We start from the raw sequence: 16,101 nt of genomic DNA, 5'->3' as shown, positions 1-16,101 counted from the left end.
AATGGATTTCATTTTTAGAATCGAAGTACTAGATACTAAATTTTCTCGCTTGATCGTTAATTTATCGTCAAGGAAAGACAAATTATCTTGTTAAACTGGCAATCACCAGTTTCTACTTATTTATCACATCAATGTTGCGTTATTGTTAATAAATTAGGTATTTATTGAGAAAACATTGTCAGGTACAAATTTGAAAGTTTTAGATGCAGCTAATTCGTTCGTATCGATCTTTCATCTAGAGTATAAAAGAAGTTTCCGATTAACGAGGGATGCGATTCACAAATTGAACAACTGGTAGAACAGCAGCATCGCATGATTAGATATCATCGGTGTAATCTTAACAACATATCTTAATAATTGCAAAAATAGTACACACAGAAAACTCACCCGAAGCAAGAAAAACCATGACGAGCATAAAGAAAGAAAAAATAGAAAGGGAGAAAAATGGGAACTCGTGTCGCGAGGTGCGAGTTTCAGACGTCTTCATCACGGCAGGTTGATCTGAAGTCGTCCGTCATTTCCGGTGCATGAGACCCCCGGCTATCTCTTCGCTCGCCAGTCGATCGTCGAATTCGTTTTGTTATCCTGATGTCGCGTTTATCGTCGGTACACATCGTGTACCGCCGCAGAGATAGAAGACGTTCCTTGGGGTGCGGGATTTCATGCGATTGGCGAAAGGGAATGCATCGAACGACCGGCTCCCCGGTTCCTTTTTCGCGTTTCCGAACGAGCGGTCGCGCACCATATCTGCATGTGTAAGGAACGGTAAGGACAGCGCGAACAGATAGTGGCGCGGCGAGCGTGTCGATCCGTTTATCGAGCCATGTATTTACGCGCGGCGTGACTCGTAGACGCGCGTTCGCCAGATAACCACGATAATATAGAAACGCCAATAATGAAATACGATAAGCCGACGAGTACAGAATTTGTACGACGGTTGGAGCCCGTCGTGGGTTAAAGAGCTGTTAGTGTAATCGGAACGACTCTATACCTATGTCTTCTTGGCGAGCAGCCGCACGGGGGCAATTAGAAACACTCCTCGTTCGTCGTACATCGCTGCGTGTAGCCCACGCGTGCGCGTAGTAATACACCTCGCCTCGATATGTACACCAAAGATCGGCGCGTAGTAATACACCTCACCTCGATATGTACACCAAAGATCGAGATACGTATTATGCGCGGCTTGTTCGGCCACGGTCACGATAAACCTCTCTCGCGAATAAATTACGCGACGATAGGTTGACACGTTCGAAGAAGAAGCGCACGGTTGCACGCGTTTTGCACACGCGTCCAACGTCCCTTTTCTTTTCTTTTTCGAAATCGAAGATTCCAGTCGCTTTCGTTGGACGTCGCTAATCGTCTCGTTTTACGCTACATCGTGCTTGTCGGCGACTCTCCGGGACCCTTTTCTTCCCTCACCCTCCTAGTCCCATCTTCGCCGTTGTCTCTCATCCTTTTCCATCGTACCTACGTTTATCTCTCTCCGGCGGAGGGGATGGGAACACGCGTCGTCGCGGACCTCAGGTAGGGAGCAAAGTCAATTTCGAGGCGAGATGCCACGGGGTTAATGGGCCTCCTTTGTCGTAAATTCGGGCTTTAGTGTGAAAGCTGCCTAAACCTACCTCCGTTGCTCTTTCCTTCGCCAGGGGAGTCCCCTTCGCTTCGTGCCTCTGGGAGCCTTGTAACAAACAGGATACAGGTACTTCGGACCTTACATCTTTTTTTTCCCCTGCACTCCATCCTACCTTCTCTCGTGCATGATTTTTCTTCCTTCTTTCCATCTTTTTTTCCCGTTCTGACTTACTCCTGTGTCGCTGCTCTTTGTTGCTCGTCGACCGACTGTTCTCTTTCACCTTGCTCGGGCATCCTTTTTTCACTGTCTGCTTCCCTCGGTGGCACCCGTATACATAGGTACGTTCTTCTTTCTTTATCTCTCTCCCTTTACCGTTTTCCCTTCTTCCCTTTTTCAACCTCGCCCCAGACTAGCCAGGTCCTTTCTCTTTGTCACGCTTTAACGTTCTTTTCTTCTGTTTTCTACCTATCTCTCTTCCGCCCCCTCCATCTGTCGGCATCGCCTGCCTCCACATCGTCGAGCGATTTATTATCCGACCGTTCCACCTCGGGCACCGTTCTGCTTAGCCGCTGTTTTTTATTCCCGGTGAATAAGGGGAGCGGGAGAGGAAAAGAGAGAGAGAGAGAGAGAGAGTTGGATCAACGGAGCGCGAGACGATGGAACAGGGATGACGATGGGGAGGGGAAACACGGCGGAAACTGGAGAGCCAAGAGCAGAGAGGAACTGCTGGAAAAGAAGATAAATCGCGACAGTTGCCAACCTAAGAAGTTTGATTATGTTGGCTCAGCCGACGCTACGCTCGGTTAGATTTGTATTAAGCTCGAGCCCGCGCGCGCGCCCCGCGTCGCTCCGAATATGCTTTATAAGCGTATCGCGGTGTGCTCGGCTGCTGCGAAATCCTGGATAGTCGAAAATAGGGGAAGAAAACGGGGCTTGAAGTTACACGACGTACCAGCTCGCTGATGGATCGGTAACGCTTAATCTTCTCGCGTTGATGGAGTAATTGGAGTTTCAGTTTATTTTCCTCTATTTTATCTTTCTCCTTTTTTTTTTCTTCTGCCTTTCCATTCGACGGAGTGTTAACAGATCCTTGTTTGATTTTCTGGTTATTAAAAACTGGAGAATATATGAGATGGAAAAGCTTTAAGGTCGTTCTCTTCCTACGAAATCCGTGGGATATCGTTTCTTTTTGTTTGCGTTTGTGTGCGATGGTGGGGGAGATACGTTACGAGATAATTCGAAACATTTGTTGTCGGTTACACACGCTTGTCGCGTGGGTGGTGTAGGTGTTTAAATCTCGGAATGTTTAGATCCCTGCCATGGTTTCACTCTGTGAAGTGGAGTTTATGTGTAAACGATACGGGTCTGACAGGTCGCCTATTCCTGGTATACGAAAGTGTGAACACTTGAAAACACTTCCCGTTTCCAGGATGCTTGTTCTTGTGAACACAGAAATAAAAAACTGTTCGTGCTTTGTTTGTTCAGTTCATTACGTGTGCTTGTGCTAAAACATACCGCGCTTCTAAAAACAATTTTTTTAACATACGTTTAAAATACATAGCGCTCTTCGCTTTCACCGTATGTTTCAGTTTCCGTATCAATTACATGAAAATTTCAAGAAGAAATATCGTAAAAATGTTTTTGAAATTATGGTTTTATTCATTTCTCTATATATACTATGTATTTCTACGCATTATTGAATTTCAATTACTTCTAGTATCAAAATGGTAGAATTTCATGCTCCATCTCCTGCAAGGTTTCCTCCACTCAATTAAAAATATCTTTTTATTATTTCATAATAGTCCGTATAATATAACTTTATTTAAAAAATAAAAAGACGAAAGACTTCAAATATTGTAGTATACTTTGAAAAATGCACATTCTAATTTGCACATTCTAATTTGCAGGACAAAATAGTTTATTAAAAAGAGACTAAAATTACACCAAATTTCACGCGCTTTCCTTATTTCTTACCATCGTCTCTGTCTCGCGACAGGATTAAACTAAAGAACACCCTCGTGAGCGCAATGAAAATCGTTTATCCGATAAACATCTTTGGTCACCGTTGACCCAGCCGTCGTGAAACGCGCTAAACAAGGTTACGCTCCAATTCATGCAACACGAGCATGCAGGTACACGCACACACGGCATATACGCGCGTATGCAAATCGGCCTGCTTTTCAGCAAACTGCTGTATATCAGTTTCACAATTACGAAACAGCGAGGGACTGGGAATTACTGGAAGATCAGTTTCCTAAACGAAACAAATTAGCGGCGTAATGGACGGCAAATGCGGCGGGACTCCGTTTTCACGGAGATCGTTTCACAGAAATACTGGTAGCTGCCGAGAACTTCGGAGATTAAGATAATTTTATTATCGCCGGCCTCGCACTGGCTATGCCATTAGCGGGGAATGTTAATGGGCCGTTGTATCGACCGAGCGGAACGAACGATTTCGCTCGACTAGGCGAGGTAAAAATGTTTAATAGACACGAGTTATGTGTGTTTCTCTCGTCTAATGTGGTTTAATCGCTCCGATTAACGGATCTCGCCGATCGTGTCGACCTCTTTCACTTCCAAATGCAGCTCTCTGTTCGCTTAGAGGCGGGTCGAAAGTCATCGTACGTTCGTAATTCCAGGTGAAAGATTAAGTCGTATAGATCTTTTTTTCTTCGAGAAGTTCCGTGTCGATCGATCAAAGAAGCGTAACCACGTTTCGAGTCCAAATGGAGTGACAGATCTTTATTTCATAATCTCTTGCCCGACTAAACAAATATTACTAATGAAATTGTAGGTGTTGCAACAGTAATAAGATTGGTATTAAAATAAACGAAAATTTTCAGGCTAATTTAAATGTACCCTACATGACAGAAAAGTATAAAGCTGTAAAGAAGCTTACAATCTGCGTTGCTTGTCAATTTACAAAAATTATGAGCTGGTAAATTACTGCGCAAGGGAGTATTTGTTAATTTATCCGACAAACTATAGGCAGAATCGTTATAATTCCTGCGAGATATTTGACTTCGCCTCTGGTTTCATCCATCAGACCTTCGAATTCCCAGCAATTAATGGATTGCCTACAAAAAAATTGAAGAAAATGGAAAGAGTTATTCATCGTCACTTTTCCAGATCACGTGTGCACACGTACGACTTTGGCTGCGTGGCCACACGTGGTACACGCGGTACAAGCAGCAAGAGGGAACGAGAGCAAGAGGGAACGTGCGCGTCGTGGACGAGCGAGTGGGCCGCGCAAAAACAAATGATCCGCCGCTTCCAGCCGCGATAAAAACCGGCGTCTGGATTAAACGTGCCTCTTGAATGGAGACGTTTTTCTGTAATGGAAGGTTGGCAGGCCGTAAAGAGAATTCATCCACGACCGATCGAGCACCTGCCCGGGTGAGCGCGCCGAGGGGATCACAAAGAGCTCTGCCCGGAACTTGTGAAAATAATTCCTGCCTCCTCGAGGCCTGTGTGCACGGTTACGCGCCCCATAACAATGACGACGTGTATATACGAGTTCCCCATGCTTTTATGCCCGGCCCTCGTCGCGTTTTAAACGGGATCGAGGGCAGGTGTCTTTATTCTGAACGATCCTGTATGTCATCCCGGCGAGTAGTTGCCATTTAATGCGCGCAACAAAGGTCAACCAGAAGGGGCCGGTTGTGAACAGTCCGGCGCGAGCCATGAACGTAATTGCCCGGTAATTATTTTCAAGCGGCAAACTGAACGTAGAAAGTTCGAGGAATCGACGTCTCGCGGAGAAGTTGTTTGCCTAGTGGAGCGCACTTTTCATGCCGTTTCGAGGCTCTGGCTCTATACCGGTCGGTCCCACAATAAGAGTTCGAGTAACGGATCGTTTTAATCGGTTAGCCGAGGTTCGTTAATGGTGTCTGATTCTTCGGTATGTTAATTGCATTTCATGGCTGGGAAATTCGTGGTGTAGAAAAGGAATTTATTCCCTTCGCTTGTATGTATTATGTACCGGGCTACGTTCAAGGTATGAAGCTATTTGGCAAACGCAATATCTTTGAATTATTTTTGATCCAACGTGTTCTTTTATCGTTAAAGAGTTTCTCTCAAATTGCAGTATTGTTAATACGCATGGTTTCTGGCTTGACGTTTACGTCGATGTTTTTCTTGAAACATCAGCAGCCTTTTCGTTTGTTGAAACTAGAACGAAATTAGAGTCGACTATAAACCAAGTTCTATTTTAATATACGATTACAAACGCATAATGGATTTCGTCCCTACAAAAGTAAATTAGGTGTATTTATCTGACGATATTTCCTCGATCAAGAACGAGAAACGGTATTCTTCGTTTATCGAAGCATTGCAGATGTAAATAATTACATACCTTTACCCGAACAACTTCCTACAATAAGAAGGATAGTAAGACAACGTTTTGAACGACTTACAAAACATACGCCGGAGAAAATGTTGCGCACGATCGGTTCGGGTCACCGGTCGAAACGATCGAGTTCGTCTTCGAATTGATCGTACTCGATTCTAGAGTGGCGTACGAGTGGTTTGGTTCATGGATGGACGGGCACGTTTCATTGTGACCGGGCTATTTGCGAATTATCGCCCCTCGGCCACCGAAACTGCTCTCTTGCACTCTTAACCGTAACGACGGACTCGCAATTCGTTCGTAATGGCGGCTCTCTATTAGACGCAGTTTAAGTTTGTTGCGCCGAGACGGTTCAGTCGTCGAATTACCAGCGCGCTTGTAACGAGCCTGTATACCTATAAAAAATTCTGTAACCACGTACTCGAGATTGTAAACCTCGATTCGTCGAATCCGAGGGATCTTAATTTAGTTCTCGCCGCTAGCCTCTTATTCGTCGTTACGATTTCTTTCCTTGCGAATTGATAAAAAGACCGGTTATCTTAGCTGAAGGACTCGTAATAGGAAGAACCTCGCAATGCAGCCAGATAATGTTTTTGCCGATGTTTAATACGGTGATTCGAATGGAACGGTGAAACTTCCGCAATGCGATTGGACTGCATTCCGGACGATTTCTTCGCTAACAAAGACAAACGCGTTCTACTTTTGCGGTTAATTTGTATATAGAATGCCAGCTTTTAGATAATTCTTTTTGTTATGCAAAGTAGCATTTTAAATTTCTTTATATCGTATCTATAAAATAATGTATGCAACTATATATGTATTAATTTATAAACTTCTGATAAGAAACGTTGTTTCATATTTTTACTCGCTTGCATAATATAGAGTACGATCTATCTGAAGAAACTAGCACATTGGCACATAATTGTAAGTACATGTAAGGTATTCCTATGAAAACTTGTATCTCTAAATAGGACATAATAGAACTAAATTGTAGACGTTTAATGTTTATTGTACACAGTTTTATCTAGGAGTTGCAAAGTACATACAAGTTACTCACATTACGCATTTCCTATTTTACACGAAATAGCTTTTCTAGGACCAATTTTATTATCTATATACTTACTTCTATAATAGTGTCTACGAGCAAACCAAACATACTGCGCGTACACGAAATTCTACGAATAAAAAGCTGCGTAATTAGAAACTACGTTACAAAATGTAAATACATAATTAAACAAAAATATTATCCTGCGAGATTTGTTTCATAATTTTATTCTAAAAAAATATACGAGTCATATCGGTAGAAATACATCGTATTTTCGAATTTCGCGCGGAAACCACCGTGCGGTTAGGTCAGTCCGCGCGAATTACGATTTGCGTGCGCATAAATTCGAGACGACGCGCACTGTCGAGCTGCTTGTCGCGATGTTAGCCGACTTTTATATGTTTATTGCCTGCAGTCGCAGTTACTAGGACGCGAACAAAAACGCGGTGGAGAATTTGGTTAATTAAAATCGCGCGGGCAACGCGGCGTCTCGCTGAGAGGAAGCACGCTGCACTATACCGGAAACGTGGTCGTCGACGCGTTCTCGCGTTAAACCGTCCGCCGCCTCCCACCGGCTCAGGAATTCAAATTTTAATTTCGCTCGTCACGGACGTGGTCGCTTTGTAATCTCGCGCCGTTGGAAATTGTGGCGCGAGTTTGCGCCTATCTACTCGCACGACCGAGCGCGATTCGCTTCTTGAACGGCATCCATTTCCATTAATGGAAATGCTTTTCGTTGTTAAGAACGCTTTAACGTATGAAAAACAATCGATATTCTATTTAGGAGAAACGAATTCGACGTTATGAAAACGTGCCCCAATTGCTAAATATTTATGGTTCAGCCGAATAAATAAAGAATTAAATGTGCAGTAATTTTGGTTTTTATTGAGAGTCTGATGTTCCAAGGAGATGCTTGGAATTGTATTTTTAATCGAGTAGGCATTGTTAATAGAGGGCACTGAATATTTCATGTTTTTAATTGGATGTTACACACCGAGTTGATATAGAAATTTTGTAACTCTGAGAATTAATTGAAGGATTCTAAAGTTATACAATATAAAATATCGTTTGAAAGTTAAACAAATTTATTTGTTCGAAAAAGTCTATTTTTCTGTATAATTTGGTGTCGAAAGAATTCCGAATGAGATTATATCGTTGATATATTTCAACATATATTTATGATCTTGAAGAATGCATATAAAAAAAAAGGAAGTTTGTTTTTAATACAGACCCACTCATTCCTATTACAGTTACATAATTAGTGTTTGGTATCTTCTTTCTTCCTTCCAATACACACACTGCAATAAAAGACTATAACGAATGACTATAGCAAGAACAAACTTCTTTTCTACTTACATATTCCTTAAGATTATACAAGTTAAAAATTCTTACTTTACAACATTTCACACGATACATATCGCAACATGCTGTAATTCAGTTTCAACCACGTGTAATCTTGTTGATCACTTAAATACCTCCTCATTTCTCTCGCACTCGAACATACTCAACGACCATACATGTTTTATACCTCTTTGGCTTTATGTTTTCACAGTCTCTTCGCATGTCCACCTACGCGGCTATCCCAGAAACTCGCAATTACACACACGTAACAACACGCAGCGTACAATCGGTAAGCTCATTCCGCAGATATTTCCATTTTGCCTAACAATTCAGAAACTAACGCGCGTTCTCTCGCGCCGGGGCTAACGATCTCGTGATCGAACAAAAACCACTTCGAGCCTCTTTACCTCGGTACCTGGCATCGTTCCCTGCATTCGTTTACCGGCTCCGATCTACCGGCGAGAAGTCTGTTCACGGTCGATAAAATACGTCAAAAAGAAAGGGGCATGTGTGCAACGTGTATGAACGGGAAAAACGAAAACGAGCGTGTTGCGAGGTAAGCCTCTGAAATTTATGCGACACGTTGCCTCGTTATCGCCGCACGAGCAAATGAAAATCGCGTTTGCACCATCCACCGCGGATGTGTAAAGATGGGATTTCCTATAAGAAGCGTCAGTCGCATACGTCTAGATATCGCACGTGTATTTCAGAAGTGACACAACTCAAACACAAGTTTCTCAAGTTCTTAGCTCTGCATTGTGTTGGCATGCAGTGGATCACGAAAGTATTTGTACAGTTGTAAAAAATTTTTATCCATATATTATACGTGCGTTGTAAGAAGCATTTTGAAATTTCATTACCACTGTAACGATGTCCTGTTATCATGAGTATATTGATAAATTTCGAATCTAGTCTGAAAATGTATACAGAAGTTGCAAGATATTCAGTGCAGGGACGACAAAAATATATATAAATAATCGATTATCGATTATATTAATAACTCTAAATATTCAGTGCGTCTGTTTTTCACATTTACTATATATTTAAAATGGCTATTTAATAATAAATATCTCGTAACTTCTACATATACTACATTTTTGGATCTCAAGTTTGCCAATATATTATGCCAATAGTCGTGATAGTTACACTACCGATAAAATTTAGAAATATTTTATATACAACACACATAATACCTACACGAACGTTTTCTATAGTAAATTGTTTAAATACTTCCATAAACCGCGATAAGCATTTATAAAAAGTTCCACTTATAAAAGTAAGCACGATGCTCAACGCAAACGCTTATTTCCTCTTTGCCTCTTCGCTATCTAGCGAACGAATCACGGGTCTCGATAGTCGAAGAAACGCGATCCCGTGAATTTCGCTGACGACATAAATATTTGCCTCGGATAATTCTTCACTCCGCCGTCCCTAATTACCGTTGGCGTAATGCTTACACGTATGCCAGTCACGTAGCAGTTATAAACATGGTGTACGCCTGCAGGTGACTGTAACAGCGCGAGATAATCAATCCGCGCGCTTGCGTTCCACGGGACGGAGCTCCCTCCGGCTGCGTGCAAGTATCTCGCACATTAATGACTCATTATCGCTGTACCGTTATGGTCTTGGTCCGTGTTTGCGGCCAATGCATTACGGGTCACGGAAAATCTTTTCATCGCCGTATCACGACTAGCGAGCCTCGCGTTCGCCGCGCGCATTAATTCAAATCTACCGGAACGCGCACGCTTTGCGTTCTAAGTTATAAACGAAGAAAGGACGGTGGTTTTGCGTTCTACATACACGCTACATAGAGAACGCCTTGTCGCGGCGTTTAAATTAGCGTGAGTGTACCGAAATTGTCCGCTGTGGACATTTTCGTGGATTATTTTCTATATGGAGGTACGGGGAAAAGAGGGAAAGAAATTTAGTTAGACATAAATATTGGATTTTCGAGGGAATAATTACATGTAGTTGATTGAGAATATTGTTAGAAAAATTGGTTGCATTCGTAGTTATTTGTATTATGGCTATTTGCATATCATTCGTGTGTATTATTATTCAATCGTAAATATTTAAGATATTTAAGCTTAGTGTTAAAGCGTATTCTTCTCGTTTACATTTCAGTTCTGTGTGTATCTTCTAGTCGTTTGTTTCGACTATCTTTTTATATTTCTTGTATAGTTTCATTGCATTTTGCAAACAAAAATTACGTAAATTATAAAGTAATTTTGAATAAAACTACTTTTACTTTTACTGAAGTTTGTTCGAATGATAATAGTTGCAGTTACTGTTGTTATCTTTATGCGTTTCAGTTGCACAAAGACTTTTCGTTTTCCGTCTATAGAACTGAACTAGAGAGATTGCAATTTTTCGAATATCAAAATTTTGCGCTCACCAGGATTAACATTCTCACGGACTGCGCATTCAACCGGTCGTAGTGGAGTCAACGAATAAAGCGTTTTAACATCCACTGTGTAAACCTCGCCATTAATACCGTGGATGTTTGCAAATCGTAAATCGAATAAGAACACCTCGAAACTTGGTTGATAGTCAAATATGCGTGAATTCTATAAATCATCGAATCAATTTGGCAAACCCGTTTTCCAAAACGAAGTACCGTGTAAAGTAACCTTGGCAAATGTCCAATTTTTTTTTTTTTTTTTCATAAAAAATCACCTTATTCGCTATCGTTGCGATTTCGATCGCTACACCCTATATGACAGCAACACGCAATCAAGTCTGTTTATTAGAATCGCGACAGGCGAAATTCCGTGTAGCCAGGTCATAAACTGACGCGATCTTTCCTGTTATTTCTTTCTTTATTTCTCTTTTTTTTTACGACGCTTTTTCGAATGAGAGTCACTGAGCATTCGCCTCTAATCTCGCTACTTAAGACTATAATACGTTTGGTAAACGTTATCGAGTCGGTGGAAGAAAGAAGCAGTAAATGAGCGAGCGCGCGCGTGTGTGTAAGAGAGAGAGAGAGAGACAGACAGAGAGAATGGGGGCGGAGAGTAAAGAGGTTAATATTTGCGGGAACGATAATGACAAGCGCGCGCGTGAAAGTACAAGGTATTCTCCATCGTTGATCGTTACGTAACGCGGGTGAATTCATTTTCGTACTAGCGTGTCCGCAATTTCGAGCGCGAAACGCGTTTCCCTGGTCGGCCAAGCGAAACGTGTAATTCGCAGGCGTTACATCGTTTACATCGATGATTAAAATGCCCGCCTTGAATTCTCGCTCGCCCCTTATCCGATCGTTTGATCATAAGGCTCGTTATTCGCATGACCTCGCTTGCGCAATGTCCTACCTGCATTCTGTCTCGGCTCGAACTGTTCATTTCAAATCTCGTCGATTCTTTGATAATATATCAAATCGGTTTAGAGGGAAATGTTAGAGTACGATAATGATAATTAAAAAATCTCTAGAATTAGGAATTATCGTTATAAGAAATTGGGTGTATTGGTCATAGATCGAGAGTATTACATAATTCAGTTAAGTATTCACATAAGTATTACATAACGAAAGAATACTCTGTTCACGTTTTACCTTCAACCGTGCTTTATGTCAATTCGATACGCCACGAAGACAATCTTGAAGACAATGCGAAAGTCTTGTGCCTTTGACGTTAATAACCATGCAATCGATGAAACGTTGATCTTCAAATAAAAAGATCTTACGGCTGAATTTATAGGAATTTCATTCGGTTATTCCTAGTAGAAGAATATACAAGCTTAATTTATTTATTGCTCCATCGTGCTAATCTTCTTATCGTTACATCAACCGCATATCAAGGAACAAATTAAAGTAAAGAAAATAAGAGGCGGACGGAAATTACGTATTCGAATACCTAACTTCCAACAAACTTCTATTTACTTTCTAAAAATAAACCCATTAACACCGCGTAAGATATTTTCCAAACATTAACTGATCGAAGAAAACGACGTTATAACCTCGCTAATACATGTACAAACTGCCATATCAATTGCACAAAGCTCGTTGCATAATATATTCCAGGCATACGCGACTTTCGCTAATAAAGCGTTAAGTAACCGTCGAATTATTTACGACGTCATCCAACGCCTTCCAAGCATCTCGCAAAGACCTCAATTTCTCGAAGCGCCCAAAAGCTCGGTATCTCCACATTCGGTCCCGTTCTTGTTAACAGTCTCCCGAGGCAGGGAATTCTGCGGGTTCGGTATCCGCGCAAGCTGTGAGTCCTCGTGAGGACCACACGGGACCCATGGAAATCGCTGCCGTGTCCCGTATTCCCGGATTTCGAAATAACATGCAAATCCAGCCGACGTATAGCCCAGTATATGTGTATATCAAGAGGCTGCATATGCATGTCTTTATCCGTGTTGCGCACACGTGTCTGTGCGTGGTCGACCATATTAGAGGGTGGCACATGGTGTGCCCTTCGAATCTTTGACGCGATGGTGGTTCGCGAGCTTCCGCCCCCGTATATGAATATTTCAATTCGCCGTGAAATTCAGTGAACTTTGAAATCGTGGTGTAACCTAGCGCAAACAAAGAGAAGATCAGCAGACAAAGAGAATGGAGAGAGACACAGGGTGTTAAAGGTGTGGCGGCACCCGCCACGGAACTTTCCGTCGGCTTCGCAATACAAACCGTTAGGCCACCAAAGGGTAACATCGACGTGCCCAGTGTGCCATCGATATTCCTATGCTTCTTCCGTCAAATTCTCGGAAGAACACACATGCGGCAACTGCTGCGGCACATCTAGTAAACGCGTGCTAGTGGGGACATCGATGGGCACTTAAGGGAAGGTTCGTTTGTTTTCAAAAGATTCATTCCGTTCCGAGCTGCGAAGCGCGTAACGTCTCTCGTGTCTGTACGAAACGAAACCAACGACTGTTATTTTGTTACTCGTCAATCGACATTTGCTGTTGATTGTTATTTTGTTATCCGTTAATAAATTAATTGTTATTGTTGAACATATTTTAGCGTTCCTTCAGTATTTATCACAACACTCATAATCACCTCAAACTGGTGACCCCGGCGTGATTTGAAGTTAAAGAGGTGACCGTGATAGTGATACTGAGATAGTGATCTGTGCGATGGCAAATACCGACGAGATCGTGAACGGCACGCAACGTGCCCACCAAATGATCCACATGCCCCCGCTGGAGCCCTCGGAGGTCACGGCGTGGTTCACGCTGTTGGAGATGCAATTCGAAGACTTGGATCTCACGGACGACAAGCGGAAGTTCCTGACCCTCGCCAGGTGCCTCGGCGGTCAGTACCTATCGCATATCGAGGACGTGAGGAAGAGGACACCAGAGGCTGAACGGTACGAAAAATTAAAAGACGAAATCATCCGAGAGCTGGCTGATACAGCCAGCACGAGATTACGCAAGCTGCTGACTTCCGAAGAGATGGGCGATAGAAAGCCGTCCCAATTCTACCATCACCTAAGGAGACTAGCCAGCCCCTCCTTGCCGAACGATTTCCTCCTCACGCTCTGGAGGAAGCGACTTCCGGACTACCTCGACATCGGCCTGGCCGCAGTGGACAATACCGACGTAGAGAAGTTGATGCGGGCAGCCGACCGGATCTACGAAACGCGTTTACTGAGAAGACAGAAGGCCGCCGTTGTCGAGACCGAAAGAACAGGGGGTGAACGGCGAAGTGGCACCTCAGGATCGTCGGACGACAGGCTCTCCCGAATAGAGGCCCAAATCGAGGCACTGCGCCGCTATCAACGTCCAAACACGAGAGGGCACAGACCGCGCCCACGAGGAGAACGTCGCAACTAACAACAACCGGAACAGATACGTTACGCGTTCAGGGCGAAGAGTCCGATTTCCCGATTGGTTTCAGGCAGGTTTCAGTTAGGCATTAAAAGTCGTCGCATGCGGAATTGTTCTCACGAATGGTAGGAATAACGACGAACGATTTTTCTTTTTTTTTTTTATATACGCTATCACTGGTAAGGGGGTACTGTGGCGGCACCCGCCATGGAACTTTCCGTCGGCTTCGCAATGCAAAGCGTTAGGTCGCCCAAGCGTAACGTCGACGTGCCCAATGTGCCATCGATATCCCTATGCTTCTTCCGTCAAATTCTCGGAAGAACGCACATGCGGCGACTGCCGCGGCACATCTAATAAACGCGTGCTAGTGGGGATATCGATGGGCACCTAAGGGAAGAATTCGTTTGTTCTCAAAAGATTCATTCCGTTCCGAGCTGCGAAGCGCGTAACGTTTCTCGTGTCTGTGCGAAACAAAACCGACGACTGTTATTTTGTTACTCGTCAATCGACATTTGCTGTTATTTTGTCATACGTTAATAAATCAGTTGCTATTGTTGGACATATTATAGTGTTCCTTCAGTATCTATCACAACACTCATAATCACCTCAAAGGGAAAGTGGATGTTTATCGTAGCGTTTTATTGTACGTAGTTATCTTATCGTTCTGTCATGAAGTTATCGTCTTAATATAATTTTTATGAATATAACTAGAGAGACGAAACCTATATACGTAGAGACGTTTTTGTACAGTTTAAATGTTATACTCAGTACTCTGTTTTGGATATATTTTATATCTTGGAATATCACGCGCTTTGCATATATTTCTCGATATTTCAATTTCTTATAAAAGCATTTATATTAATACGTTATAGCAATCAATATTTTTGAAATGTTTCACAATACACAACGGTTTTTGCTACCGTAATATGGAACTGATAATGGAACGTTTGAATCGTAAAGTTAATTATTGCGTTCTCTATGATCTTCGTTTAATTTCATTCGTTCGCTTCAGAACGAGAAACGTGAATCATCCGAGTGAAAGAAAGATTCAGGTGATTCTCGAATTTGATTTACCAATGTGTCCTAAGAATGTATCCTTTAATTCTAAAACCAAATTGTTCACATTTTGAAAAATAAATCTCGACATTCCCGTTATTTTATCGTTCGTCTTTTTTTTTTTAATTCCCTGTGTAGAGGATGAAAGGCGACGATTCGAGGCGAAGATTCGAGGGACTCGCCGTGAAATCGATCCCAAGGGAGGTTCGGAAGTTTCCAGGCTTTATCGAAAGCGATCTTTTTACGTTTGCAACACTCGATGAGATCGAACGATCGTTTTTGTCGTTTGCCAAGGTTTCTGGGTTGCGTCAGAGTATCGTGTACGAGCGAACGATGTTGGGAATCCGAGCACGGGATGGATTTACCGGGGTTAGATTCGACTTGGGGGGTCCGGGATTTTTGCGGTTCGTCGAAACTCGATGGATTTCAAGCGACGGGTAATATGCGAAAATCGCTTCGCTACGCGGCACGCGTTGCGCGCACCAGAATCCCTGGAATCTGTGGATATCCTGGGACCGCCGAAGACGCGATAACTCTCGCGCACTTCCGATTCGTCGACATTCTACAGCCTTTTGAGCGAGAGAGAAGGATGAAGCTCATAGAACCGCGATGTAGGTTATGTATATAGGTTGATATGCGGCGAGAGTATTACTGTCGAATAATACAGAAAGATTTAGAGGAAAAGCGCTACAAGTGAGACAATTTTTGTATTGAGAATATGGCCGGGTAAAATAAAATGTTGATATTGGTGACATACTTGTGATTATTCGAATATCGATCCTATGTATTGTTCTATGTAGTTACGCTTTTGATTTTTGGAAAAAGATGCACTTGTATTACTGTCCCATTAAGCCCTTCGATTGTAATTTGGGGATGTTAATGCTGATGTGAGTGGATAACGATATTGTGGTAGAAGTAGATACTTTGGATAATTGATTTGTGCATGATAGCAAAGGTTGGAAA

The 16,101-nt window shown here is 42.6% G+C and overlaps 1 protein-coding gene across 1 annotated transcript; it reads left to right on the top strand.

The window, feature by feature from the left end:
- The first annotated feature begins 13,389 nt into the window (after positions 1-13,389).
- LOC122568436 lies at positions 13,390-14,088 on the top strand. Its single transcript, XM_043728136.1, has one exon. It carries the CDS (start codon positions 13,390-13,392, stop codon positions 14,086-14,088), a length of 699 nt encoding a protein of 232 aa, XP_043584071.1.
- Positions 14,089-16,101: the final 2,013 nt, after the last annotated feature.

This window comes from Bombus pyrosoma, linkage group LG6, assembly GCF_014825855.1.
Source record: "Bombus pyrosoma isolate SC7728 linkage group LG6, ASM1482585v1, whole genome shotgun sequence".
Classification (NCBI taxonomy): Eukaryota; Metazoa; Arthropoda; class Insecta; order Hymenoptera; family Apidae; genus Bombus; species Bombus pyrosoma.
This window is presented reverse-complemented; position numbering and strand designations above follow the sequence as displayed.